At 35.9% G+C, this 27,974-nt stretch overlaps 1 protein-coding gene across 1 annotated transcript; it reads left to right on the plus strand.

Moving 5' to 3' along the window:
- On the plus strand, positions 1-26,901 carry LOC138692086 (zinc finger protein 436-like). Its single transcript, XM_069815011.1, has 5 exons — positions 1-150; positions 4,981-5,078; positions 12,717-12,854; positions 13,541-13,623; positions 18,044-26,901. The coding sequence occupies exons 2-5, from the start codon at positions 4,986-4,988 to the stop codon at positions 19,188-19,190; spliced, it is 1,461 nt and encodes a 486-aa protein (XP_069671112.1). The 5' UTR covers positions 1-150; positions 4,981-4,985; the 3' UTR covers positions 19,191-26,901.
- Positions 26,902-27,974: the final 1,073 nt, after the last annotated feature.

The raw sequence follows: 27,974 nt of genomic DNA on the forward strand, positions 1-27,974 counted from the left end.
GGATCACATTCCGAGCGTCATATAAACATAGCGCACTCTTAATGTAAAGAAGAACCAAGGTGGAAGGTGTTTGAAAAATTAGTGAATATTGTGCAGTATTGTATAGTGTGTCTGTAATTATTTAACCGAGGAACTTCGAGCGTGTAAAAGGTAATATTTTTATGAATTATGATGACTGAGAGTAGTGGGATAATACGTTTTAATCAGTGATAGCAGCAAATCTAGTATCAATAGCACTGGAAACAATGGTATGAACGTGTAAGTGGGATAAGAGTTAGAAAATAATTTAATTGAAACTTGTGTCAGTAATCTTTCACGGCAACAGTAATTTAACAGAATTCCTTCAATGACAGTTGAGAGACTTTTCTTTCTATTGCAACATCCGCATAATGTATTGCTGTAGAGAGAATAAATTAACGTGACATCGGCAGTAAAATACGGTAGGCCTATATGACGTGTCATGTATATGTTTGTTAGTTTCTTATCTTATCAGGAACGAGAATATACAGGCATATTCTTGTCATAATCTTCTATGTGATACACGTATTACACAGCATACTTATATCGAGTTTAAAAAGTTATAGAATATTCTAATACACATTGCCAACATTCAGACAAAGTTCAAATACAGGCATGTGAGTAGATATTTCATTCTTGCGTAACTCATATTACGGTTTTCTTCATATTACAAAAACTTGTATAAAGGTTTCTTTATAATGGGAGTAAGATGCGGCTAAACTAGCGCTGAGCCTATCCTTTGTAAAAACCTTCAAACGTTCACAGCAATTAAAGTTGTGTCCATTAGTAATACCAACTTAACATTGGTGACATTACGTAAGTTACACGCCCATGTACAGCAGTGGCAAAAAAACTGGACCGACCTTTGTAGCTGATTTCAGAGTCACAGATTCAAATTTTGCTACTCACAAAACACATTCATCTTGTATAGTTAATTGTAACAATGAAATTTATTGCACTTGTTCGATTCTTACCGTCTTTTGTTTCCTTCAGTGCCTCAAACTTACAGACGAAAAAACTTTGAGAGTTTTATTTTCATCTGGCATCAATATTACATTTCTACCTCTATTCGGCAAAGATAACTGCGTATTTTTACATTAAATAGCAGTACATACCTCTGGCTTTACTATCCATATTGAAATTACCACAGTTTGACACAATACACAGCACAGGATTCTTTTGTATCAGCTACAAGGGTCGGTCCGGTTTTTTTTTTTTTTTTGCCACTGATGTACATTCATGCTATGCCATGCTTATACGAATGTGACAGTTTAGGTTAGGTTAGTTTACACTTTTTTTTGTCCCTTGCATATACGAATCTGTGGGAGGTTAGGTTAATTTAGTTTATGCTTTATTATGCCTTGCATATACTCTGGGCAAAGGCAGGTGATTTTTTTTTTGTGTTGTCAGTACTGGTGTAGTGTATGGAATTTCCCTTTCGAAATCATCGGAACAAATTCTTCACTAGTTTCATCCAAGTTTCAAACGAATATTACTTCAACAATATTTGAAATAAAGATCCAGAATTTTCTCTTCCGAGTAATCAGGTATTTCTTTACAAGAGCGTTACCAAACGTAGGTATGATCCAATTACCTGCTTGGCTTCTAGTGGAGTTATACATAGCGATACAGAAAATTCACTAATTTGGCGGTTTCTTTATAATATGCTGTGTCGCACAAATTCCACAATTTGGGACATCTGGGCGAAATCTACGGCTGACCACTAGGATCCAGAATGCAAAGCAGAGATTAAATTAAAAATACAATAAGATTGCGGAGAGAAGAATGGTTCTGGTTAACTTAAATGAAGTTCCCCTAGCGCCAAAAAGAAGTCCTTTCACTTCCCATGTATTAATATTCATTTTGTATCTCTCACTGAGGTGAGGAATACACGGGTTGTAAATAGAGCTCTTTTCATCGTTAACGTTATTGGCTTGTTGATCATTCTTCTCAAAACGGACAGTGGAGTCAAGAATGAGGCTTCTTTGATTCCGGTGATCGATGGCTATAATGTCTGCTCTTCTCGTTGACCCATTCTCAGCCAAGCAGTGCACTTCTTCGTAAACCTCCCACTTTGCCTTCCGAAGATTGGTTGCGATGGAGCTTCTCACTTTATGGTGGCGATTGTTCCTCAGTAGTTCTCCTTTAGGGCAATAACCCAAAACATGCCCAAGGGTTTCTACTTCGCTGCATCCTGGATGACGACACTTTTGATCTTGAAAGGAACGACCTGGCACCGATCGTACTGCTGCGATGTTTGTGGACATCTTTATGGCATTGGTCCACTCTGAGGATGATATCCCTCTTCTATTACTAATCCAAGAGTTGTTTTTTGGATCTTCACTGTAAGTTACCACTCCTTTGCCTTTTTGTGGAAGACGACACCAATTATTGAACGACCTCCGCCGTAACTCAGATCTTAAACTTCGTCCTGTCATCGAATGTGCTTCTACGTTGTTGGGAATGTTTAATCGTGAAAGAGCTTCTTGTTTTTAATTAAATTAATAGCAGCTACCTTCATGGGTTTCTATATATATATATATAGCAAGAGTAACATTACGATTACAAGAGAATGCAAGTAGAACAAGGGAACACGCGGAATACATGACAAGAATAAGGAGCACGAGGGAAGTGCATGGAAACCAGAAGAATATGTGGAATACATGGAGAGGACAGTGAAACCAAGGAGAATGCATAGTAACACCACAGTCTAGTATATACAGTCACGAAGCTCAATACGTAGTACAGACGTGGACAAATTATTAACAAAATTGACGATTTTTATGATATTTTGTTTACAAAATTTGACTTTTCAATTTAGACTACAGTTGACAATTTTGGATATTTCCATCATTATAGTAGAGAGAAATATGCAAAAATGTCAACTGTAGTTTAAATTGAGGAGTCAAGTTTTGTAAAAATATATAATAAAAATCTTCAATTTTGCTAATAATTTGTAAATTAGCAAAAATGTCAACTGCATTGAAGAGTCAAATTTTGTAAAAATATAAAACAAAAATCTTCAGTTTTGCTAATAATTTGGAAATATCCAAAATGTCAGCTGTAGTCCAAATTGAAGAATCGCATTTTGTAAAAATATACAATAAAAATCTTCAGTTTTGGTAATAATTTGTAAATATGCAAAAATATCAAATGTAGTCGAAACTGAGTTAAATTTTGAAAAATATGCAACACAAATCTTCAATTTTGCTAATAATTTGGAAATACACAAAAATGTCAACTGTAGTCTAAATTGAAGAATCATATTTTGTAAAAATATATAATAAAAATGTTCAATTTTGCTAATAATTTGTCCACGTCTGTAAATATGCATCCATATATAGTTGCTGGCCACTAGGATCGCTACTATCGCCTCATTACAGACAATGCGAAATGGTACCGGCACAGTCTATTGTTCCTAGTATCCTCAAAACTCAAGCTTCGTGACTCTATATAGTAGACTGTGGTAACACGGAAAAGAAGGGAAACACAAGTAGAGTAAGTGAAATACAAGGCGATGACAGGAAAAGAAGGAACATTGAGAACAAGGGGAAATACAAACAGGATAAGAGGAATAAAAGAATATGGGAGGCAGAGTGCTGCATTGGAGTTAAATCGCTCGCTTGAACTCGGTCGAATGTCACACGCTCGAGCGAGATAAGATCGGTCGTGATACGCTCGTAATAAATAGAAGCACAGTAAAAGGTCATCTCACCGACATGTCTTATCTTGTATGGAAGGCGACAGATAAGATACACATATGTTTTGCTCACACGGTAAAAATAAGGCTTTATTTTCTGCGTTTATGACAAATGTCTAATGGAATGTACTAAAACAGTAACATGAAGTTATAAATAAAATGGTATGAAAAACTTCGATATAGACCTAGTTATTATTGCTAATTAATAATTATTCAATATTTGATTTACCACATATATCATACGATAGGTCCATACATAGTGTTCCACCTATATACTGCGACAATGTAGAAACGTTTTATAAAAAAATATTGATATAGCGGTAGATTAATAACAATATTAGTACAGAGATAACGTCATAGAAAATATAACAAAACGAATAATCATGCTGCACAACTGTTACAGATGCAAAGATTGATACACTAATTATTAGAGATTATTATTATTATTATTATTACTACTACTACTACTACTACTACTACTACTACTACTAGAAAACTTTTTACGGTTCTTGCGCTATCGTGATTGTGTTCTCCGTTTATAATAATTACATTTACATCCAATAACATCTATCAGATGTGTGTCGACCTGGTTGGCGAGTTGGTATAGCGCTGGCCTTCTATGCCCAAGGTTGCGGGTTCGATCCCGGGCCAGGTCGATGGCATTTAAGCGTGCTTAAATGCGACAGACTCATGTCAGTAGATTTACTGGCATGTAAAAGAACTCCTGCGGGACAAAATTCCGGCACATCCGGCGACGCTGATATAACCTCTGCAGTTGCGAGCGTCGTTAAATAAAACATAACATTTAACATCTATCAGATGTGGCAAAAACAAAATCACTCCTGTGTGGAAAAAAAAAAAAAAAGACATTTACCTACAACATTTGTACTACATTTTAAAGTAAGTTTTGTAGTTGTGCTATGGAGAGGTTAGTTAAACACTGCAAAGTTTTGAAATGATAAACATCTATGATGTTACTACACAGTTAATCACTGTAACAAGAACGAATATCTAACGCTCGGTTTGTACCATTCAAGGATTTATCGCTCGCGACAATTTTACCCATCATGCATGTGCGCTACCTATCGGATTATGCTATGAACTACTCGAGCAAAAACATCCGATGCAGACCTCTGAAGGGAGGGGTTGCATTTTTATGCGATGATGAATTCCCAATTACCCCTGTCTCCGTACTTAGTTTGAAGAAAGGCGTGGCAGCATGTGAAAGCAATAAATTATTCATTTTGTTACGCTTGTTTCAGTTGCAATGGATGTGATCAAGACGGAACCTGAGTTGGACCCATTGGCTATAGAATCCTGTGATACCTCTAGTATTGACCAGGGAAATGCTTTGTCACGTGTGAGTATAGCACATTTATCATTATCTGTCATCCGTCTATTCGTACATTATTATCAGGGAAAGGATTTATATGTAAATACATATTTACTTATAAAGCTAATATAATTTATATTTTGCATTATCTTTATGTTTCACAATGTGTAGGGTTGAAAAATCCTACTTTTATTTTCCATATTTTTCCATATTTTAGAGTTTAGTACATATTTTCGTTAATTTCCATATATTTTCCATATTTCATATAAAACAGTCCATATTATATTAGGTTTAACAATAAAACAAAACAAAATTCCATTAACTTTTAAAAATACATTTCAACAATAGAGATTTAAACACATGTTCAGTAATCCCTTTAACATCAGAGTTATTTGAAAATTAGCAGTCCTATCAACAATGGGAAAGTAAGTTACAAAACTGTATTAATTTAATTTAAAATTTTTAACAGACTTCAGTTGTGCAGCTCAACAGTTAAATGCCAGTCAGAGTACACATAGGTTCAGTTTTGTAAATCATACTATAAAGACGGTAAATATGCCAAAAGTACGTCATTCAGTCAATTTAAAATCAAAACTAACAAGTTACATTTCAGAATTTAAAGAAGATGGTTTATCAACTGACAATAAAATATTATTTTGTAATTTGTGTCAGTGTGCAGTATCATCTACACAAAAGTTCCTGGTGCAACAACACATTACAACTAGTAAACATCAGGCCAACAAACAACTAAATTCCAAGCAGAGACAATTGTTTTTAACACAACCAACAACATCGAATGTAAGATCTGAGTTTAACATCGACCTGTGCCGTTCTCTCATCTCTGCTGATATTCCTCTCTACAAACTAAAGAATAAGGTCTTCAGGGAATTCCTTGAAAAATATACTCAACATACAATCCCGGATGAGTCAACACTTAGGAAGACGTATGCTCCATCCATCTACGATGAGACAATACAGAAGATAAGAGATGAAATTAAAGATAGTTCAATTTGGGTTTCCATTGATGAGACTCCCGACAAAGAAGGTAGACTTGTTGGTAATGTAGTTATCGGTTTGTTAAGTGAACAATATTCTGAACGAATTCTTTTACATTGTGATGTTCTAGAAAAGTGCAATAACAAAACTATAGTTAAACTGTTCAACGAAGCTATGGGTATCCTGTGGCCAAAGGGTATTATGTACGATAATGTGTTATTCTTTATTAGCGATGCTGCCCCTTATATGGTCAAAGCTGGACAAGCATTATCTGTTGTATATCCTAAATTGACTCATTTTACTTGTGTGGCGCATGCATTTCATCGTGTGGCAGAAGTGGTCAGAGACAATTTCCCTAAAGTAGATTTGTTGATTTCATCAGTGAAAAAAGTATTTCTCAAAGCTCCCAGTAGAGTTAACGTGTTGAAAGAAATGTACCCTGAAATTCCATTGCCACCAAAGCCAATTTTAACTAGATGGGGTACATGGCTAGAAGCAGTTGAATATTATGCCGAACATATAGACTCTATTAACAATGTTCTCCTTGCATTGGACTCTGAAGATGCAGTCTCAATTGATACTGCGAAAACAGTTACCTGTGACATAAGTGTGAAGAATGACTTAGCTCACATTCAGCATACATTTTCATGCATCATAAAAACGCTCAAAAGTCTCCAAAATAGGCACCTTTCACTATCTGAAAGTTTTGAAATTATAAATAGTACTGTGGAACAACTGAATCGTGGTAGAGGTAAAGTTGCAGATGCAGTAAGAGCTAAGGTGGACACTGTACTTTCAAAAAACCCTGGATATGAAGAACTACAAAAGGTTGTTGCTGTGATGAGTGGTGAATCAACAGTGAAGATTAACTTGGACTTATCCCCAGCAGACATTGTGAAATTGAATTATGTACCAGTTACTTCTTGTGACGTCGAACGCTCTTTTAGTCAGTATAAATCTATCCTCAGAGACAATAGAAGAAGATTCACTTTCCAGCACTTGAAAGAAATGTTTGTAACCTATTGTTATGGTAACAGACAATAAAAATTGTGTTTTGTTGAAACTACATTGGAAGATAAGGTACGTCCATTATATTTTTTGTTTAGTTTGATTAAAATGTACCAATATTTAACGTACATAGTCATTTTTTTATAATTTTAAGTCCATATTTAATTCCATATTTTGGTAAAAATCCATATTTAATTCCATATTTTGGTAAAAATAACTACATATATATTTACATATTTCATATATTTTTAGTCCATATAAATCCGTTCCCTGATTATTATGAACATTAAAAACGTGAACAGTAAAATTATTATGCAAACGAAGTGGTTTTCACTGTATTATGTGATGCAACTGAATAATTAGCAAAGATATCCTTACGAATGTGAATATGTAGATTTATTCATTCCGTAATATAGTGCTTACAGTTGCTTTGCAGCTGGAATAAGGAACATTTCCAATTCTTATGTTAAGTATTTAAAAATCTACATTAATGCATCTAATATACAGGATATCTCAGAAGGAATGTTAAATATTTTAGGATAATGTAGTTTGGGTTAAGGCCCGTAACATACTAGCAGAGTTTTCTCCAGCGAGAAATGTGTTGCGAGAAAATTAAAAAATTGATAACATGGATTCAAATGGACGTCCACACACTGGAAGAGTTTCTCGTTCGAGGCAAAAACCTCGCGCGAGTTTCTCGCTGGAATCGGTAGCTCAGCGAATTTTCTTGTCACATTTATCAATGATGTTTGACATTTATACTCTTTATGACGATTGAATGTAGATAAAGATATCACAGGTGGCGATGAATTATATTGTTTTTATTTGAAAATGAGGAAAGATGGCTGATAATTGCAGTCAGAAACTTATCGATCTTGTACAATGTCACCCGTAGGCCTATTTATATGATACACGGGATGAAAACTGTAAAAACACGAAACTTAAAGAATAAATCTGGAGACAAATATCAGATTATCTGAAAATAAACAGGTCTATATTTTATTTTGATGAAATTTAATAGTATTAATTAAACATTTGAAATAATGTATCTATATGTCTTACCAGTTTCCGTAATTTTAATCAGAACATAGCAAAGAATCCTCTATCATATCATGAATGGCAAAAAACTGAGGCCCATTCAACCTGAAATAACGCCTAAACGTATCATCATTCAAATCGAAACCGGTGTCCAAAACTCGCCCTTATTTTCGTAAGATACAATGTGATTTTCAGACATTTATGACTTTAATTTTAGGCCTACTTTTTCTTTTCATTAACAAAATATGTTCATGTAACTCCATTTCCTCATCATCTGAATACTCAGATTCAACATAGCGTTCGTACGTAATTTGTAAAGTACGACAATATACTTACAGGTTATATATTTAAGTACGACAATATACGTAAATACATAGCCTATAATATTTCCGCCAACAAGTCATTACTGCAGGGGCGAATGCTTGTCACGAAAGTTAGGCTTGCTCTTTTATTCATAGGGGATGATAGGAGGATGTAATAATTCATAATTAATAAAAATAATCAGACCCACATAAATAATTTATTTTATATTTATGAAATCATTATGAGTCATGGATCATATATTCTCTTATCAGATGTAGAAGTTAGATATAATACAACAAACATGGCCAACAAAACAGTTTATTTAGCTTTTTCGACTCTGCCAACCAATACATATTGTTATTTTGAGCTGCTCTGAACGAGCGCACATATTCTCTATGTATGCCTTCTCTTGAATAGTCCTTCGGGAAAATGGATTTAATAATAAGGTTTCAGTAACACACAATTCCGAATTCATTGCAATACTTCAAATTAATATTAAAGAATTGATAATACATGCAGCAGCTAACACAATTACATTGCACTCGCAAATCACAGCACATTCCCGCTGTCAGTACTGATCTGTGTAACGTTAAATAGTCGTTGGTGTAGCTCTCGGACCAGAGCTTCAAACAACTCATAACAGAAGCATGTGCGCCTAGGACGGAGTAAGGAGGAAGGCACTTGCGCGCGCATCATATTCTCACTATTTCTATGTATTTTCTGTAACTCCGAGAAACGAGCAAGCGTTGCGATACTTGCGGTGTGCAACCTGCGGATGGTATTACGCCTATACAATATTCCAAAAATCAAAATAAATTTTAATGTACGTAATCCCATTTTCAGAAATGCACGTTTTACGAAAATATTGGGCTTGCGCAGCAAGCGTAGCATGCCCTGAGAAATCGCCCCTGCATTACTATAATCAGAAAAATGCTTTCTGCATGAAGGCAGTGCATAGATGATCATAGCGAGGCGTGATCTGTGATAGAACTCGCCAAGTGTGTGGAGGAAGGCTCTTCGCCTCTTTCTCGCAACACATTTCTCGCTAGCGAAAACTCTTCAAGTGTGTTACGGGCCTAATTTACATCGTGTTAAACTGATACACCTATGTCCGAAATGTAACAGTTAGGAAGTTATTGATGAGGGGACTTCTAAGTGAAGAGGGGCATTATAGACGTATTTCTGCATTTTACAACATTGTGATATGATACATTATTGAAAATACTGCATCTTGTGTTATTCCGTTACGTTTATTTGATAATTGAATAGAAACTCAGTAAGAAAATAATATAATTACACAAGACAAATAACTCAGGTTGCCTTTCTTATGGATTCCATGAATTGTTAATTCATACCAAGTACCGGTTCTCTTTCCATCCTCAATGAAACACTTGGTATCTTGCTAGTTTCAGATAACATCTGGTAAACACGGGAAAACACACAGCTAGATGGGAACCCTTCTATTGGGAAAACGTCGTCTGTATTCCCTCACAGCAGTCAATACATTGCCATTACAGAATCCATAAGCAATAAGTATGTGTGCAGATTCACTTTTCGAATGCACGAATTAAATATCAAGTGAACGTGTATTCAGTTGTGTGTGTTGCACTAGCGTTGTGGTTCTCACACGCTGCCTTGTGTAAAAGATACAGCATAATACCTCAAGTATAGTACATGCAACCGGAAAATGTTCCAGTATTTCTCACCAACCATTACAGTCCGGGTCAGCTTTCTTCATAGTCTCAGGGTGAAACCTAACCATTTTTCCCCCATTACTACATATGCTAGTGGATTGTGGTGATTTTCTTGTTTGAAGGTTGGATTTTGTTTTGCCAACTTCGTTTCGAATTTCGTTACTAACAAATACTACAAATGGTAGTGATTTTGTAACTGTCGGTACTGGGGTGCCATGAAATTAAAATTGTACTAGATTTCTGGAAGCTAGTGAAATTTGAACATACTAATAATTAATTAATATCAGTATTAATATTAATACATAATAGTTATTTTATGTGTTGCGTTGTGGTTACAATTCAAGACTATAGTCAGGTAAGTGTAAAAAAATATAACATACTTGGATATCATAATGCAGGTGGGCAATCGATAGAAATACTATTTCACATTTTACTGAATTTTTTTTCGCGTTTAGATTTGTATTACAATAATGCCAAAGAGAGGAAAAAGCATGGCAAGAAAGCGTAAAGTGTGCTGCGAGAGTGGGGATAACTTCCCCTATTGGCGTTCTGTTCTTTCAGATTTAACTAAAAGATGATTAATGAAGGAATTATGCTCACGGAGACAGGAATTATAACTAGAATAGCAATATTATTAGGAGGAAGTATTCTTAAGCATACATTTCATGGTCCACACCTGTGGAGTAACGGTCAGCGCGTCTGGCCGCGAAACCAGGGTTTTCCCTTAACCCAATACGAGCAAATGCTGGGTAACTTTCGGTGCTGGACCCTAACTCATTTCACTGGCATTATCACCATTTCATTCAGACGCTAAATAACCTAGATCTTGATACAGCGTCGTAAAATAACCCAATAAAATAAAATAAAAATACATTTCATGGAGTCGCCCTGGTTATCTCAGTTGGTATAAGCTGGCCTTCTATGCCCGATGTTGCGGGTTCGATCCTGGGCCGGGTCGATGGTATTTAAGTATGTTTAATTACGACAGGCCCATGTTTGTAGATCAGCGACGCTGATATAACCTCGGCAGTTGCGAGCGTCGTTAAATAAAACATAACATTTTACATTTCATGGTAGTATTCGGTTTTCGGAGTTAATACTAATAATTTCTTGTGGTCAAACAAAATACATTTTTAGGTTAGGTCTCGTGAATCAATTGTTCAGTCAAACCAATGAAGTTCATATTGCCGGACAAAATACCTGACATGTCGATCCCTTTCTCGTATAGTTTTCCTACGAAAATATGTTACAAATAATTGAACTATTTAGAATAACCTTCCAACATAAAGGTAAAGTACGGTAAGTAATTAAGTCATTCGGTATGTAAAGTCGTGATTCTGCTTCATATAATGATATCTGGTACCAGTTGGCAACCCTGACAAGACGGGAATATTTGCTATTTAGGAACTGCTGTTACGTGACCCTCACTATAGACTTTGGACATGGGTATATAAAGTTAAATATTTCTCACCAACCATTAGACTTTGGACATAAGTACATCAGGTTAAATCGATGTACGTTGACCCAAACTACATTATCCTGAAGTATTTTACGTTGTTCCTGAGACATCCTGTGTACAGAGAATTATTACAGTAGCCTGCATCAATATATATTTTTATGCTCGACCATGCCGAAATGTAGTAATTATACACCTGGTAGCAGTCCTTTAATGCATGTCATTAAAGTACACCTACTCTTTAAAGTTCAGATTTTCGATTATTCTCGGATATGCAATCGAAAGGCAACGAGGGAAACGTCACGGAGGCTGGAAATCCTATACTGTCGAAGAAGGTTATGTTCTGTTACTATAATAATTACCGTTAATTGTAAATAATATTCAAATAAATTCAATTTGTCATCTCGTTTTTCAATTCTAAATCATTTTCCAGGTTATATCAAAATTAGTTCATGTTATTCTCTAGATTGTATCAAGGTCAATGACATTATTGTTCCTCGGAAAAAATCAATACTTTCGCGTCTTCGCACATCTCACAATTTACGAGCTAGGCACAAGGTCACTTCCGCTCTTCAGTGAGACACGAATAAAATGAATATTTCTGGATAATTTCAAGTTAGAAATATGATCGAGCATAAAAAGTCGTATGAAACTTGCCTATAATGGTAATTAAGACGCTCGTATGAAAATTATGAAACTCGCTTGCGCTCGTTTCATAAACAAACATACTCGCGTCTTAATTACTATCATTATAGGCTCGTTGCATAATGTACTATTAACATGTACAATGCAATTTGGTGGTTCACATCTAATAATGTATGGAATGTAGTAGTTTAAGTGACACACAATGATATAGCTGTCTTTTATACTAAACTCTTGTATATTACGTGTAATATGCAACATGTGTGAAGCTATTTGTGAAGTTTTGAAAGGAGACTAATGCTAATGAACTTTTGTTTATTCCTATGTGCCCATTTTTATTATTCTTACGATAATGTTTTAACCGTTGGCTCTGGTTAAATTGTATCATTCTTAAGCTATATGCTCGAGAAGGAAAATATGAGTGAAGATCGGTAGATAGGCGCTACTGCTGATGATTCCCTTAGAAGAAAGACTAGTAATACAGCAAGCAATAATGAGTAATGGATTTGTGATGTCTATATTTTACAGGAAGGGAATTTATTGATTCCACACCATTTTCAGACAACAGTGGAGAGCGCAAACCACAGCTATTTTCCCAATTGTGAAGTGAAAATTGAAGAAACTCCAGAGACAATTGCATTTCCTGTGATGAAATGTGAGTCTGAGGTGAGTGCAATTTGTGTTCTCAGCTCTCTTGTTGTTAAGTTCGTGTTAGTTTGCTACAAACATCATGTTTACAAATTCTACCCACAATGCTTTGCCATTCATGCGACATGCAAATTTTTTCCATAGTTTTAACTCCTCAACCCAGCATTTAAAAGTCGCGGTGTTAAGTTCTGAAGCAGTATTTGACCCGAGGGATCTCGCGTGAACATTAATTACACTAGTTAGCTATTTAAGGTTTTCACGTACATTAACGGATAAATCAATAATTATAATAATGATACCATTCGCAGAACAAGAATCGTAAGCACAAGTCCACACCTGTGGAGTAACGGTCAGCGCGTCTAGCTGCGAAACCAGGTGGCCCGGGTTCGAATCCCGGTCAGGACAAGTTACCTGGTTGAGGTTTTTTCCGGGGTTTTCCCTCAACGCAATACGAGCAAATGCTGGGTAACTTTCGGTTCTGGACCCCGGACTCATTTCACCGGCATTATCACCTACATATCATTCAGACGCTAAATAACCTAGAGGTTGATACATCGTCGTAAAAAATAACTCGTAAGCACAATAAGCCTCAGCCTGCAGTATAAGTCTTCAGGCCCCTCTGGAATAAAAGATACCTTTCATTACAATAGTCTTGAGGTCCTCGTACTGCCTACATTAATCTCTGTAATATTTTTTACTTCCAGCGTGAGACATTTGGCATGGTTGCTGAAGGAGAAGACAATAAGCTGGAAGTAACAAAGCAGGAATACAAGAACTCAGCGGAGAGGTAAGTGTTGTGTATTTGCCTTAAATTTGTGCTTGGTTTTCTGGTTCAGATACATCATATTTTAGGATATTTTTTGGTTATATACTGTAGTTACAAATTATTAGACGATTTCAGAAGGTTATATTTTCACCAATATTGAACATAAACACATGATCTTACCACCATTTGAAAGAGGGAAGTTTAAAGTTTTATACTGACCTTAGATGCACTGGAGGTGAGCCCCACGTGCAATACAGCAGACGTCCAGGGAGTTGTCCCATTCTTTCCAAATCTCTCAAGTATGTCTTAGGTACCTCCGTATGCGAATGTGGAGGGACTCTGTCATGTTCGAAAATTGATTCCTGTTCTGTGAGTATTTTTTAACTGTCCCGGAGAGTTGTAATTTCCCAGTTGCAGCTGCAGAGCTATTGTCTCCTGCTAAGCATGCACCCGCTGTTCACCTGGAAGGCATAAAATGACAGTTATTTGTACTTACCCTGCTCATATTTTATACTCAAAATGTCCCCCCGTTGACTACTACACATTGCTAACACCTATATTTTATGCTCAAAATGTCCCCCGTTGACTGCTACACATTGCTAACACCTATATTTTATGCTCAAAATGTCACCCGTTGACTGCTACACATTGCTAACACCTATATTTTATGCTCAAAATGTCCCCCGTTGACTGTTACACATTGCTAACACCTATATTTTATGCTCAAAATGTCCTTCGTTGACTGTTACACATTGCTGACACCTATATTTTATGCTCAAAATGTCCTCCGTTGACTACTACACATTCCTGACACCTATATTGTATTCTCAAAATGTCCCCTGTTGACTGTTATGCATTGCTGACACCTATATTTTATGCTCAAAATGTCCTCCATTGACTACTACACATTCCTGACACCTATATTGTATTCTCAAAATGTCCCCTGTTGACTGTTATGCATTGCTGACACCTATATTTTATGCTCAAAATGTCCCCCGTTGACTGTTGTGCATTGCTGACACCTATATTTTATGCTCAAAATGTCCCCCGTTGACTGTTATGCATTGCTGACACCTATATTTTATGCTCAAAATGTCCCCCGTTGACTGTTATGCATTGCTGACACCTATATTTTATGCTCAAAATGTCCCCCGTTGACTGTTGTGCATTGCTGACACCTATATTTTATGCTCAAAATGTCCCCCGTTGACTGCTATGCATTGCTGACACCTATATTTTATGCTCAAAATATCCCCCATTGACTGCTATCCATTGCTGACACCTATATTTTATGCTCAAAATGTCCCCTGTTGACTGTTGTGCATTGCTGACACCTATATTTTATGCTCAAAATGTCCTCCGTTGACTGTTATGCATTGCTGACACCTATATTTTATGCTCAAAATGTCCTCCGTTGTTTGTTATGCATTGCTGACACCTTTATTTTATGCTCAAAATGTCCTCCGTTGACTGTTATGCATTGCTGACACCTATATTTTATGCTCAAAATGTCCTCCGTTGTTTGTTATGCATTGCTGACACCTTTATTTTATGCTCAAAATGTCCCCCGTTGACTGCTATGCATTGCTGACACCTATATTTTATGCTCAAAGTGTCCCCCGTTGACTGTTATGCATTGCTGACACCTATATTTTATGCTCAAAATGTCCTCCGTTGACAGTTATGCATTGCTAACACCTATATTTTATGCTCAAAGTGTCCCCCGCTGACTGTTATGCATTGCTGACACCTATATTTTATGCTCAAAATGTCCTCCGTTGACTGTTATGCATTCCTGACACCTATATTTTATGCTCAAAATGTCCTCCGTTGACTGTTATGCATTGCTGACACCTATATTTTATGCTCAAAATGTCCTCCGTTGTTTGTTATGCATTGCTGACACCTTTATTTTATGCTCAAAATGTCACCCATTTACGCCTACACATTGCTGACACCTTCTTTTAAAATTATTATAAACTTTCATGCGTTTAGCAGCACTGATTGACTCCATTTCAGCTCTTATGTAGTTTTTTACGATCATCTGTCGGAACTTACGTCGCTTTTTCGCACAACATCTTCTGTATTTTATGTAATTATTATACATATACACACGCTCACGTAATGGAAATGACGTTGGAAGTAAAGACTTCGCACAATAATCATTAACCTTACACAATGTCGTCCTGGGTAGCGTAGTCGGTGTAGCGCTGGCCTTCTGCGAGTTGCGAGTTTGTTCCAGACACAGGTCGATGGCATGTGCTTAAATGCGACAGGCTCATGTCAGTAGATTTACATGCATTTAAAAAAACTCCTGGAGGACAAAATTCTGGCACATCAGCTGCACTGATATAACCTCGGTAGTTGCGAGCGTCGTTAAATAAACCATAATCTTTTTACTAACTTCACAGAAATAATTAAGCACAGCTCAAATTAAAAAGCTCTGGAGTATGCATCCACCCCATATGGCAGCGAATCTAGCACTGAAACCGCCAACCGGGAACTGCGTCATCAGCGTATTTAGTCACAAGGTCGCCTCTGGGAGCGGGAAGTGGCAACTCTCCAGTACAGTTAAAAGATATTCCTTGTATATATTGACTAGGTATGAATAATTTCAAGGAAAAATTGTTCCGGGGCCGGGTATCGATCCCGGGACCTCTGGTTGAACGTATCAACGCTCTACCAACTGAGCTACCTGAGAACTCTACCCAGACAACTATCCAATTTTTCCCTCTATATCCACAGACCTCAAAGTGGGCTGACAACCGTCAAGCAACCAACATTGAGTGCACACTAACTCTGTGTGATTTAAATTGTCGTTTTCTGTTAACGAACAGTGGCGTATATTATGCAAATCAAGTTTTCAAACATAAAAATAAAAATTTTAAATCTTTGATTTTTAAATTAATTTCCTTAACCATTAGGACACTGTTTGCAATTTGGCACTTAGCTACATTAATCACCTTCATTTTCATACTTGAATGATGAAAATACCTCAGTTCTAAGTGCACTTTGTGTTAACATTAGTGTTGTAAAATGCTGTAAAACTGAATATAGACCAGAATCATGATCTGGAGGGATGAAAAATTGCAAAACCAAATACACACAGCTTCCTGACTGTAAAAAAAAAGGTAAAGGTATCCCCGTAACATGCCATGAAGGCACTTGGGGGGCATGGAGGTAGAGCCCCATGCTTTCCATGACCTCGGCACTAGAATGAGGTGGTGTGGTCGGCACCACGCTCTGACCGCCTTTTACCCCCGGGAAAGACCCGGTACTCAATTTTATAGGAGGCTGAGTGAACCTCGGGGCCGTTCTGAAAGTTTGGCAACGAGAAAAAATCCTGTTACCACCTGGGATCGAACCCCGGACCTTTCTGTCCGTAGCCAGCTGCTCTACCAACTGAGCTACCCGGCCGCCCAGCTTCCTGACTGTATGAAAAATAATTAAGTTAAATTCTACCGCCAGATTCGAATTGTTATTACACGAAAAATATACAAAATTGAAAGAGTGTGACAGATTGACACTTGCAGAACTGCACTTCCGGTTTAAAGAAATGCTGTTTTCCGTAAATAAAATCTCAGCTAATTAATTATAGAGGCAAAACTTATATATTTTTAAAACTAGAAACTTCAAGCTTTCATATGACACAGAAATAAAAACTGAATTTTTTTAAGAAAAATTAAAAATGAAGGTGAAATAAGTACCTTATGTAATCTAAATGCATATTCCTCTATCACTGCAAAACACCTCGAAACACATTTAATTATAACATAATGTCAAACCAGTATTAAAAGCTATTTCATGCTCGACCATGCCGAAATGTAGTAATTATACACCTTGTAGCAGCCCTTTAATGGACCTCATTAAAGTACACCTATTCATTAAAGTTCAGATGTTCCACCAATTAGAAAACACCATTGTAGCAATATGAAAGCGCAAGTATCGATTATTCTCGGATATGCAATCGAAAGACAACTAGCGAAACGTCGCAGAGGCTGGAAATGCAATACTGTCGCAGAAGGTTATGTTCTGTTACAAATTAGCGTTAATTGTAAATAATATACAAATAAATTCAATTTGTCATCTCGTTTTTTCAATGTCTAAATCAATTTTAAGGTTATATCAAGATTAATCTTTATTTTACTCTCTAGATTATATCAGGATCAATGACATTTTTTTCTAGGAAAAAATCAATACTTTCGCGTCTGCGCACATCTCACAATTTACGAGATATTGCACAAGGTCACTTCCGCTCCCCAGTCAGATAAGAATAACATGAATACTTATGAATAATTTCAAGTTAGAGTCGTATGAAACTTGCCTATAATGGTAATTAAGACGCTCGCATAATGTACTATTGTCAAACATCCGCGCTGTATTGATTATTTTCGCTATTTTAAGTGCTACAGCTTTCACTAATAACATGTTTTGTTTGCAGCATAATAAATGCTAAAGAACATCAAATGCTACAGGTGAAAAGCACAATTGCGGAATACACTGTCCTGGCAGAGAATTCTTCGTATGAAAGTGTGCATAATTCCAAAATTCACGAACAACTCCTTAAAATAAGGAAGGAAGATTCCCGCAATCATACAGAAACATTTGCAAGCACCTGTAATTCCAGTGACAAGGTGTTATCGACTCTGGACAATCTCAGCTCACAAACACTTCCACACACAGATGGCACTGCATTCAAATGCAATCTTTGTGGAACGTATTTCTCCGATAAGCAGCATTTGAACTCGCACACACGCGAGCATAACGTCGAAAAGCCACTCACATGCAATATCTGTGGAAAATCTTTCACCAAGGCCGGGAATCTGAAAAACCATATAGAATATCACACGGTCAAAGAGCCTTTGAAATGTGAATTCTGTGAAAAAACGTTCACACGTACTTTCTCCCTCAGGGAACATATACAAATGCACACCGGTAATGAACCGTTCAAATGTGAAGTGTGTTCGAAACGTTTTACCAGATCTAGTAACTTCAAGGAGCATATGCGCAGGCACAGGGGCGAAAAGCCGTTCAAGTGTGATTTCTGTGATGCAGGATTCGCAGATTCAGGAACCCTTAAATATCATATACGTACGCATACTGGAGAAAAACCATTCAAGTGCGAGAGTTGTGGCAAATGTTTCACGGCAGCAAAGACCCTCAGAGGACATACAAATAAAAATATGGGGAAATGTTCGGATATTCATGTTCCCAGTCCCTATAAACGCAGAGACACAGAGAAGACATTTAAATGTGATATTTGTGAGAAATATTTCTCAACAGCGCAAAGTCTCGGTGTTCATATGCGTAAACACATTTGCGAGGAGGGATATCAATGCGAGATGTGTGGAAGATGTTTTTCCGAAGCTTTTATTCTCAGTGATCATATTCGCACGCACGCTGGAGAAAAGCCGTTTTCTTGTTTAACCTGTGGTAAATGTTTTACAAGATCAACATCTCTTGCGCGGCACGTACGTACGCAGCACACGGGCGTGAAACCTTTTAAGTGCAACAATTGTGACAATTGTTTCTGGTTTTCGAGTTGTCTCAAGAAGCATGTAAGTTCGCACACGGGTGAGAAGCTATAAGTGCGATATTTGTGGAAAATGTTTTTCTTTGTCTTCTACGCTGACAGTACATATACGCACGCACACTGGACATAGACCATTTAAATGCGACGGGTGTGGGAAATGTTTTCACAGTCAGGAAGTTTAAATATCCATGCGCGTAACCACTGTATGAAGAAAATTCGGGATAATTGACATTGTTCTGTTATATATATAGATCGGTTCTCAATTCAACAGAAGAAGTTTAAGTGATTGTACAAGGGTCCTAGGTAAGTATTTTGAGATAGGCAACTAGAGGTCTCTGGGTTCAAACTTAAACATTCATTCATAATGTTCTGCGCAAGGGCAGGTATTTCACTGCAAACCCAGCATTCTCCAGTCTTTTCTATTGTCTGCCTCCCTCTTTGTCTTCACATATGATCCGTAAATCTTAGGGTCGATTTCTAAAACACGGACGGAATCGTTCTAAACAGCGATTGAGGTCTGAATCCTTGTGCGATTTCTAAAACGAAGCCGAGACGCAGCTTGAGGAGAAACCGAGTTTTGTGGGTTTTATATATGGCAACGCAGCTAAGAATCGATTTTTATTCCTGTACACAGTCGATATTAGAAACAAATGAACATTGGGATTAATATTTTTATTGACTTGCAGTAAGTCACATTCTTTTGTTCTCAGCTAAGATATTGTTCTATTTATGGAATATACGTGCGTTTAAAATACTAGCATTACTTAGTATTTAATAGGGAACGGATTTTTATGTACAAGAATGATATTACACAAATCATTAGCACAAGTCGAGCGTTTATGTTGTAGTTTATCGTTTGTTCATAACTACTACCAACATTAACTAACTGAAAGCACTGTTGTAAGGAATTAATAACCTAAATATTAACTGAATTAAAATTTCAATTGAAACTGAAATGTAGTATGGTTCTGTTTTCAAATAACAGGCTAGTACTACGTGGAAATCCCCAGTAGCATAAAACTTAAAATAAGAAGACAAAAATCACGTCAGCTTCATATTCTCGTAGGCCCACAACATTTTCGAGTATTAAATGAAATGTCCAAAACTACTGTAAAGACTAAGAATTAAGATATATCATCTTATAGGCATAAAGGTATAATTAATATTAAATATTATATCTTACTTCCCTGAAAGCAACAAGAAGATGTAAAAAAAACTTGTCAACCTGTCACCTCTTTCATTTCGTTACAGATTGTTATTTAGCATACTTGCTAAATTTTGCGTTTATTTCTTCGAAAATCGAAATATTCGCCAGAAATTATCGTCGTTATATAGTTACAAGGGATTATTCCTCTCTCTCTCTCTCTCTCTCTCTCATCACTGTAATCCGGCGATTTAATACTCGTAGACACAAATTTTCCTTTGCTAATCATCCAGCTGATTACTACCTCCATCTTGTACACATGAAGCCGTAGTTTTAAACCTGCCCCAGCCGTGGTCTCTGGTTTTGAGCCGTGGCTCAGAAAAATGAAAAAGACCTCATTTTATAAAGCCAAACACGGTTTAAAGCCATGATCGTGGTCTAGACCTCGTTTTAGAAATCGACCCTTAATGTCGTCTATCATCTGATATATTCTGCCCCAAACTCTTCTCCCGTTCATCATTCCTTCCAGTGCATCCTTCAGTAGGCAGTTTCTTCTTAGCCAGTGACCCAACCAATTCCTTTTCCTCTTTCTGATCAGTTTCAGCATCATTCTTTCATTCATTCATTTATTTTATTCCATAGATCTTACATGAGCAATGAAGCTTTAAGATGTGGAACATGTCAACATTTTACAATATTAGAATTACAGTTTTTACAAATTTTTATAGTTTTACAATTTAGTAATTTTCTACAATTTTTACAATTTTGTGCAATTTTTTATAATATTTTGGCTAGATGTAGTGAGGTGAGGTGAGGTCCGAGGATTCGCCAAAATATTACCCGGCATTTGCATTTTGGTTGGGGAAAACCTCGGAAAAACCCAACCAGGTAATCAAATCAAAGGGGTTGAGGCCGAGGACTCGCCATAGACCATCTGGCTTCAGTTCCACGGCTGTGAAAAACCTCGGAAGAAATCAAAGACCAAAGGGGGATCCAACCCAAGCCCGAGCGCAGCTCCGGATCAGCAGCCCAGCGAGTCTGCCGACTGAGCTACATCGATGGCTCTACTAAAAGTATACAATACATAGCCAATCAGGTTATTAAATTTACAAACGCAAACGATCATTCATAAGTTGAGCTATATGTATAATACAAAACAAGTTAATTAAATTTAAGGCATAAACAATTCAACCAGTTGTGATATACAGAAATTGATAATACATATCATACAAACTACTTCAAATTACAAACACAAACAATTTATCAATAGAGCTATACAGATTACTATTCAATTTAAAGCATATACAATTCATCGGCCAAAACTATACAAACATATACAATACAAAGTAAGCAGATTAATTCAATTTACAAGCATACTTTCATTAAGCTATACAAATTTGTGCAATTAATATCAAGTAGATTAATTCAATATATGATCATAAACAATTCAACACTCTTTCCAACACAGCTTCATTTCTAATTCTGTCTGTCCATTTCACACGCTCCATTCACCATATCAACATTTCAAATGCTTCTATTCGCTTCTCTTCATTTCGTCGTAATGTACATGTTTTTGCCCCATACAATGCTACACTACACACAAAGCACTTCACTAGTCTCTTCCTTAGTTCTTTCTCCAGAGGTCCGCAGAAGATACTCTTTTTTCTATTAAAAGCGTCCTTTGCCATTGCTATCCTCCTTTTGGCTTAATGGCATCAGCTCATGTTACTGCTTATAGTACACCCTAACTGTTTGAAGATGTCCACTTGCTTTACTGCCTCTTTGTAATTCGCAAGTGTATCTTCTTTACTTTTCTTACTATGACCATGGTGTTTGTCTTGTTTACATTTACCTTCATTCCATATTTCTCACAGCTCATTTAGCTTCACTATCAGTCGACCTGTTTGGCAAGTTGGTATAGCGCTGGCCTTCTATGCCTAAGGTTGCGGGTTCGATCCTGGGCCAGGTCTATGGCATTTAAGTGTGCGACAGGCTCATGTCAGTAGATTTACTGGCATGTAAAAGAACTCTTGTGGCACAAAATTCCGGCACATCCGGCGACGCTGATATATTATAACCTCTGCAGCTGCGAGCGTCGTTAAATAAACCATAACATTTAGCTTCACTATCATATCCCCTAGTATCACCTCCTTTTGTTCTAACAACGAGATATCAGCAGCAAATCTTACGCACTTTATTCTTCTTCCTCTAACTATCACTCCTCCCATGTTCCGAAAACAGTTCTTCACTAAATCCTCCAAGCAGATGTTGAACAGGGTGGTTGATGAAGGTAATTTTTTTCGTACTCTCGCTATTTCACTTCCTTCTTCTCGTTGCGTCATGTAAAGGTTATTGAACAGCCTCCTCTCTTTCCAATCCACTCCAATTTTCTTTAGGATCCCCATCAGTTTATTTAAATCCACTTTGTGAAACACCTTTTCTATATCCACAAGTACTAAAGATGTTTATGTTAATTCTTACACACAAAAACAGCACATACTCTTCTCGCCATGCTGGGCTAAGATTCTACCAGGATTTGCCACTAAATGCGCATGTGTTAGGATTTATTGCGATATATTGCAAGTATCCGGTAGCAGGTTTGTTCCAGCACGATTCACAATCGATTCTGAACTGCCTGCTCATGCTCAGTAGGTCAATGTGCGTTCCAACAAGACTTCAACTAATTCTGAACTCCCAGTTCCGTGTTCCAACGTGCTTTAGAACTCGTTCAGAACGAGTGAAATTGGTTCTCGATTAAGAACACAAACTGAAAATTCTGAACTGCTGATGCATGCGCAGATGGCTTAATCTGAGGTTGAGGTTGAAATGTTTTAGGCTAGGCAGATTAAAATTGAAAAATAGTCAATCATGTATGATTTGGAAGGTGATTAACGATATATTTTATTATGAACTAGCCGTACCCGTGCACTCCGCTGCACCCGTTAGAAATAAATATAAAGTAATTACATAATTAAAATAGGACATTTGATCCTGGGAACATTCGTGTTTGATAGAAGGATAAATCGTTTATTATGTTACTTAATTTAAATTGTATTAAAAAAATTAAAATGCGATCATTTTGATCCAGAGACCACTCATTTGGTCATAAAAATTATTTTAGTAAACACAGGAAACAAGTGTACAGAATAGCATATCAAGTTTTCTGTGCATAAGCAGCTATTTTAATCTTAACTGCCCTCGATTCACTCAGAAGTTACTGTAATAACATTATAGCATTATGTCCACCTAGAGAAACTACACTTTCCAATGGTGAATTAATAATTAATTATACAAATCGGTTAATTTATCTTTCGATTGTTGTTGTCCATGGCCCCTTATAGACGAAGTCATTTGTTTTTTTATTTCATTACACCGCCTTAGATGGCGTTGTTATTGTAATTTTGAAACTCATCTATATCATTAAATATCGGTCCTATCAAAATTTTGCATAGAATAAAACTTATCGGAAATTATTTTTAAAGAAACTTTTGTTATGTAATATTTTTCATGAAAATTAATAATAAGGGAGATATTTCGTTTTATTTAATTCAAGCCCCCTTATAATGCTCTTTTAAATAAAATATTTTGAATATCATGTAGCCTAAATTCTAAGTTACAACGAACTTAATTTATATTCCAATTTTCATATAAATCGGTTCAGCCATTATCGCGTGAAAAGGTAACAAACATCCAGACAGACATACAAACAAAAATTTCAAAAAAGCGATTTTCGGTTTCAGGGCGGTTAATTAATTATGATGGGACCAATAATTTTGGAAAATCGAAAATTACCAGAAAAATGTCGGCTACAGATTTATTATTAGTATAGATTAAGTTCTGAAGACGAATATAATTTTAGTGTAAGAAGAAACTACGAAGGTCGTGCAAGCACAATTCAAGAAACTTTGCAACAACATAAAATCTCGAACTAGTTCCGACACCGTACACATCTGGCGCATGCATCGAAAGAAGTTCGATATTAGTTCGGAACGAGTTCTGAATTGCCTGCTGGAACAAATCTATTGTCTCTATAGTATTTGATTTAATCTAACGCTTTAGAATTTTAGAATCCAGCCCATAGCAACAAAATTCATGCACTTAGCCCTTATTATACTAATTCATATCTATTGCTATTTTGTAAATTAAGAATTTTCATATGTGTTTTAATTTAAAAATTAGGAAGTAGCGTACCGAAGAGAGTAGCTTCATGGCACAGATGAAGGAACAGGAAAGAACTATGTACATATATTTTTTAAAACCACAGATTATATGAATATTTTTGTAACATTGATTTTAATATGCCGTGTGTTATGGCAATCCTAAAATAAGGACAGTTACTCTCATGTCTTTCTATAAGGCCCATTCGTACGACCACGGAATAACATTTTGTTAATACTATTTCCATTGTTACGCGAGGAATTTTTGTATGAACACGAAATAGTGCATTATAGGGAGCATATTTCCTGAATAAGCTATTCTGTGCTCACCTTTTTTTTTTTTTAATTGTTATCTAAGGAATAAGTTATAAAATAGCAACAGTTTTAGACATAAGTCTTTATGATAATGATGATCAGTGCGCGAATTTTAATGAGTTAAAAAAATCTTAAAAATAATCCAAAAATGTCACAAAAGACCTGAAATTCCAAAAAAATACGTAAAAGTAAACAGTGCTATACATCAGAAAAAAATAGAGCCTTAAATTAACAGCTCTCCAGTCTGTCTACTATGGTAATTCCATATGAAAGTATAAAATTTCCTACACGAATGCAAATTTTCCCGCAACCTACAGTATGAACTACACTTAACGAATTAATTAGGGTATAATTAAATGTTTAACTACAATAAAAGAGAAAGATAAACCTCCTCTTTATCTAACATGGTGTATCCCAATGGCGGAGACTAAAATGGACGTTGGTGACTTCAAAGGAGAATAGAAACGAATGTTTTATTCTCGCTGGCAGAGTTAAGACCATAAGACTTCTCTTCCACTCAAGCAGCCTTAATCAGTATAATAGTGACATACATAATTAAATTATGAAAATTGGCAGTACACATGTAGATCTCAGCTGAAATCTACATGTCCTATTCTATTTCTCCTCTTCCTTTTAACATCATTTACTATCGAGAAAATGCTTTCAAATTCCGCATATGAATGAGGTAGTGTCATCTACTAATTTTGAAGTTTTTCCTGTATTGGGAAAGTTTAGTTCGTCATTGAAGTCTTTACCTTAAATGGCTAAAAAAAATCAACTTATAATTAAAAAAAACTTACCAAAAATATCCTCAAAATTAAAAATAGACCTAATACATTAAAACAGCGAAAAATGACCAATAAATGACGGGACAAGTCTACATTCCTGTAACCAGCACGGAAACAAATAGTTTTAATTATGTTTTAATTAATTAGTCACGATTTGGAACTCGTGACAGGAAAAAAAATTAATACACATTGTCTTCATTATATAGAAATTGTAGTTTTCTAGGTAATTAAAATTAAATTTGAAGCAAATTTATGAGGCAGATTATAACATATCAGTATTACATTCTACATTCTTTGGTAGTTGTCTGAGCATTAAATAACCTAGCTGTAGACTCTCTTGCCCTTACCTTTTCATTAGACTGTATTATATGACTTTTATTTTATAGAATGATCTTACAATCATTCATTATATCAACTAGCTTATGTGTATCTTCGACATGTTGTTCTTTTCCTTTCTAACTCATTTTGATTTACTCATTTATTTCTAATAAACTCCGCAAACAAAATAGTGATACTATGTTCAGAAAAATTTCAACAATTACTGGTATTTTGAATGCACCATTGTCCACCATTGAAAGAAGCCACGTATGTCAAATATCTGGGTATCATTATTGATCAGAATTTAAAATGGCCTCATCACATTACTTATCTTTGTAAGAGGCTTCGTAAAACAATTTATAAATTCGTTAATCTTCGATGCTAATTACCCATTAGAGTTATACGAAATGTTTATTTGGCCATTATTCAGTCTATCATTCAATATGGTATAATTGTTTGGGGTGGAAGTACAAAAATTAATCTTAGTCCGTTAAATTTACTACAAAAACGAATAATTAAAATTTGTTTGAAGAAACGTTTCGATTATCCAACTAAATTAATTTATTCTGAATTTAATGTATTTAATATTGAACAAATTTATAAGTATACGCTGTTAAAATTTTATCATAAAAATCGTAATAAGTTTGTATTACAGACACATAATTATGACACAAGACGAAATATTAATTCAACATTAGTAGAACCTAAATGTCTCACATCTGCTGGTCTAAAGCATAGCATTAATTTTGGCCCTCGGTTGTACAATGCTTTAACTAAATTACATCCAGAACTTCTAACATGTAACCCACTAACATATAGCCTAACAAGAAAATTAGAAACGTGTTAATATCTTCAATTTGATTAAATAAATTTATAGCCTATGTGTATGAATTAATCAACCTATATTATATTTGTATTCTATAATTTTGAAATATATATTAGTCCTACTTTTCACGTGCGATATTATTCTTCTCTAGTGTTAATATTATATTACATAATTCCATTGCCGCTGTAATTTAAATTTTAGTTTCCTATTTTATTTTACTTATTTATTATTATTATTTTTTTTTTATTTTTTTTTTTTAATATTATATCTGAACTGCGACCAAGCACGAGCGCTATTCATTTGGTCTCAAATTTTGTTAATACTACTGTATCTCCTTTTTATATTGCTTGTATTATTTTATTTCTATTTCTCTTGTTTCTTTTGTAATTATATTCTTTATTCTGTGTATTTAAATTTAAATAAATAAATAAACTTTATAAACTAAACACCATCTACAAATACTTCCAACCTCTGATCTAATTCGCCTAGTTGTAGAATATGTAACTTTGGAATAAACGAACGTCGTACAAAACGCTAATCCATTTATTCTATAGTTAGGCTATTCCAAGATTTATCCCGTGATCATACAACTGGGCTTAAGTCATTTATATGCAATATCTGTGGAAAATCTTGCCATAGATTAGCTCTTATTAACGGCCATACACATATAAACATGGGTGAGAAGTAATTTCATTATTATCTCACTTGTAATATAACATTATGGAATTTGAATATATATACAGGGTGTTCCGAAACTATTCGTTCAAATTAATACAGAAGGTAGAGAACATGAAAACAAATATATTTCGATCAGGAATATATGGTCTGTGAAGTCAACTTGTAATGTTATGGAACATTATGTTAGTGGTTGGCTCTGAGGTCTGCTTGGAAACATACTGATTCATTCGAAAGCAGCACCGCCTAGTGACAACAACGGTGACTTCCTTGTAAACACACCGATTCAGTCGCAATCATTAACGGCTTGTGACAACAGCAGTGCACATGGAGCGGTTTACTCATGCTGAAATGGCTGACATGCATCTGGTATACGGGTTTGTTAATGGAAATGGACGAGCTGCAGTGAGAGAGTATCGAGAGCACGATGGGGCGCCAGCCCATTTCAGCATCGCTGTGAGGAATCATCTGAGAGCCACCGTTGGGAATCGATAGATCGGCCGAGGTGGCCCCGTGGCCTGGCCACCCAGGTCACCTGACCTCACGTGTCTGGATTTCTTCCTCTGGGGGCATATGAAGCAGCCGGTGTATGAAACCGTTGTGGAAACAGAAGAAG

Source organism: Periplaneta americana, chromosome 16 (genome assembly GCF_040183065.1).
Source record: "Periplaneta americana isolate PAMFEO1 chromosome 16, P.americana_PAMFEO1_priV1, whole genome shotgun sequence".
NCBI classification, from domain to species: Eukaryota; Metazoa; Arthropoda; class Insecta; order Blattodea; family Blattidae; genus Periplaneta; species Periplaneta americana.

Bases quoted from the DNA above. Each gene is read 5' to 3' on its own strand.
- LOC138692086 (XM_069815011.1), top strand. From the start codon at position 4,986: ATGGATGTGATCAAGACGGAACCTGAGTTGGACCCATTGGCTATAGAA. The intron at 5,079-12,716 runs GTGAGTATAGCA...TATATTTTACAG, and splicing joins AGGGAAATGCTTTGTCACGT to GAAGGGAATTTATTGATTCC. The intron at 12,855-13,540 runs GTGAGTGCAATT...TTTTACTTCCAG, and splicing joins TGATGAAATGTGAGTCTGAG to CGTGAGACATTTGGCATGGT.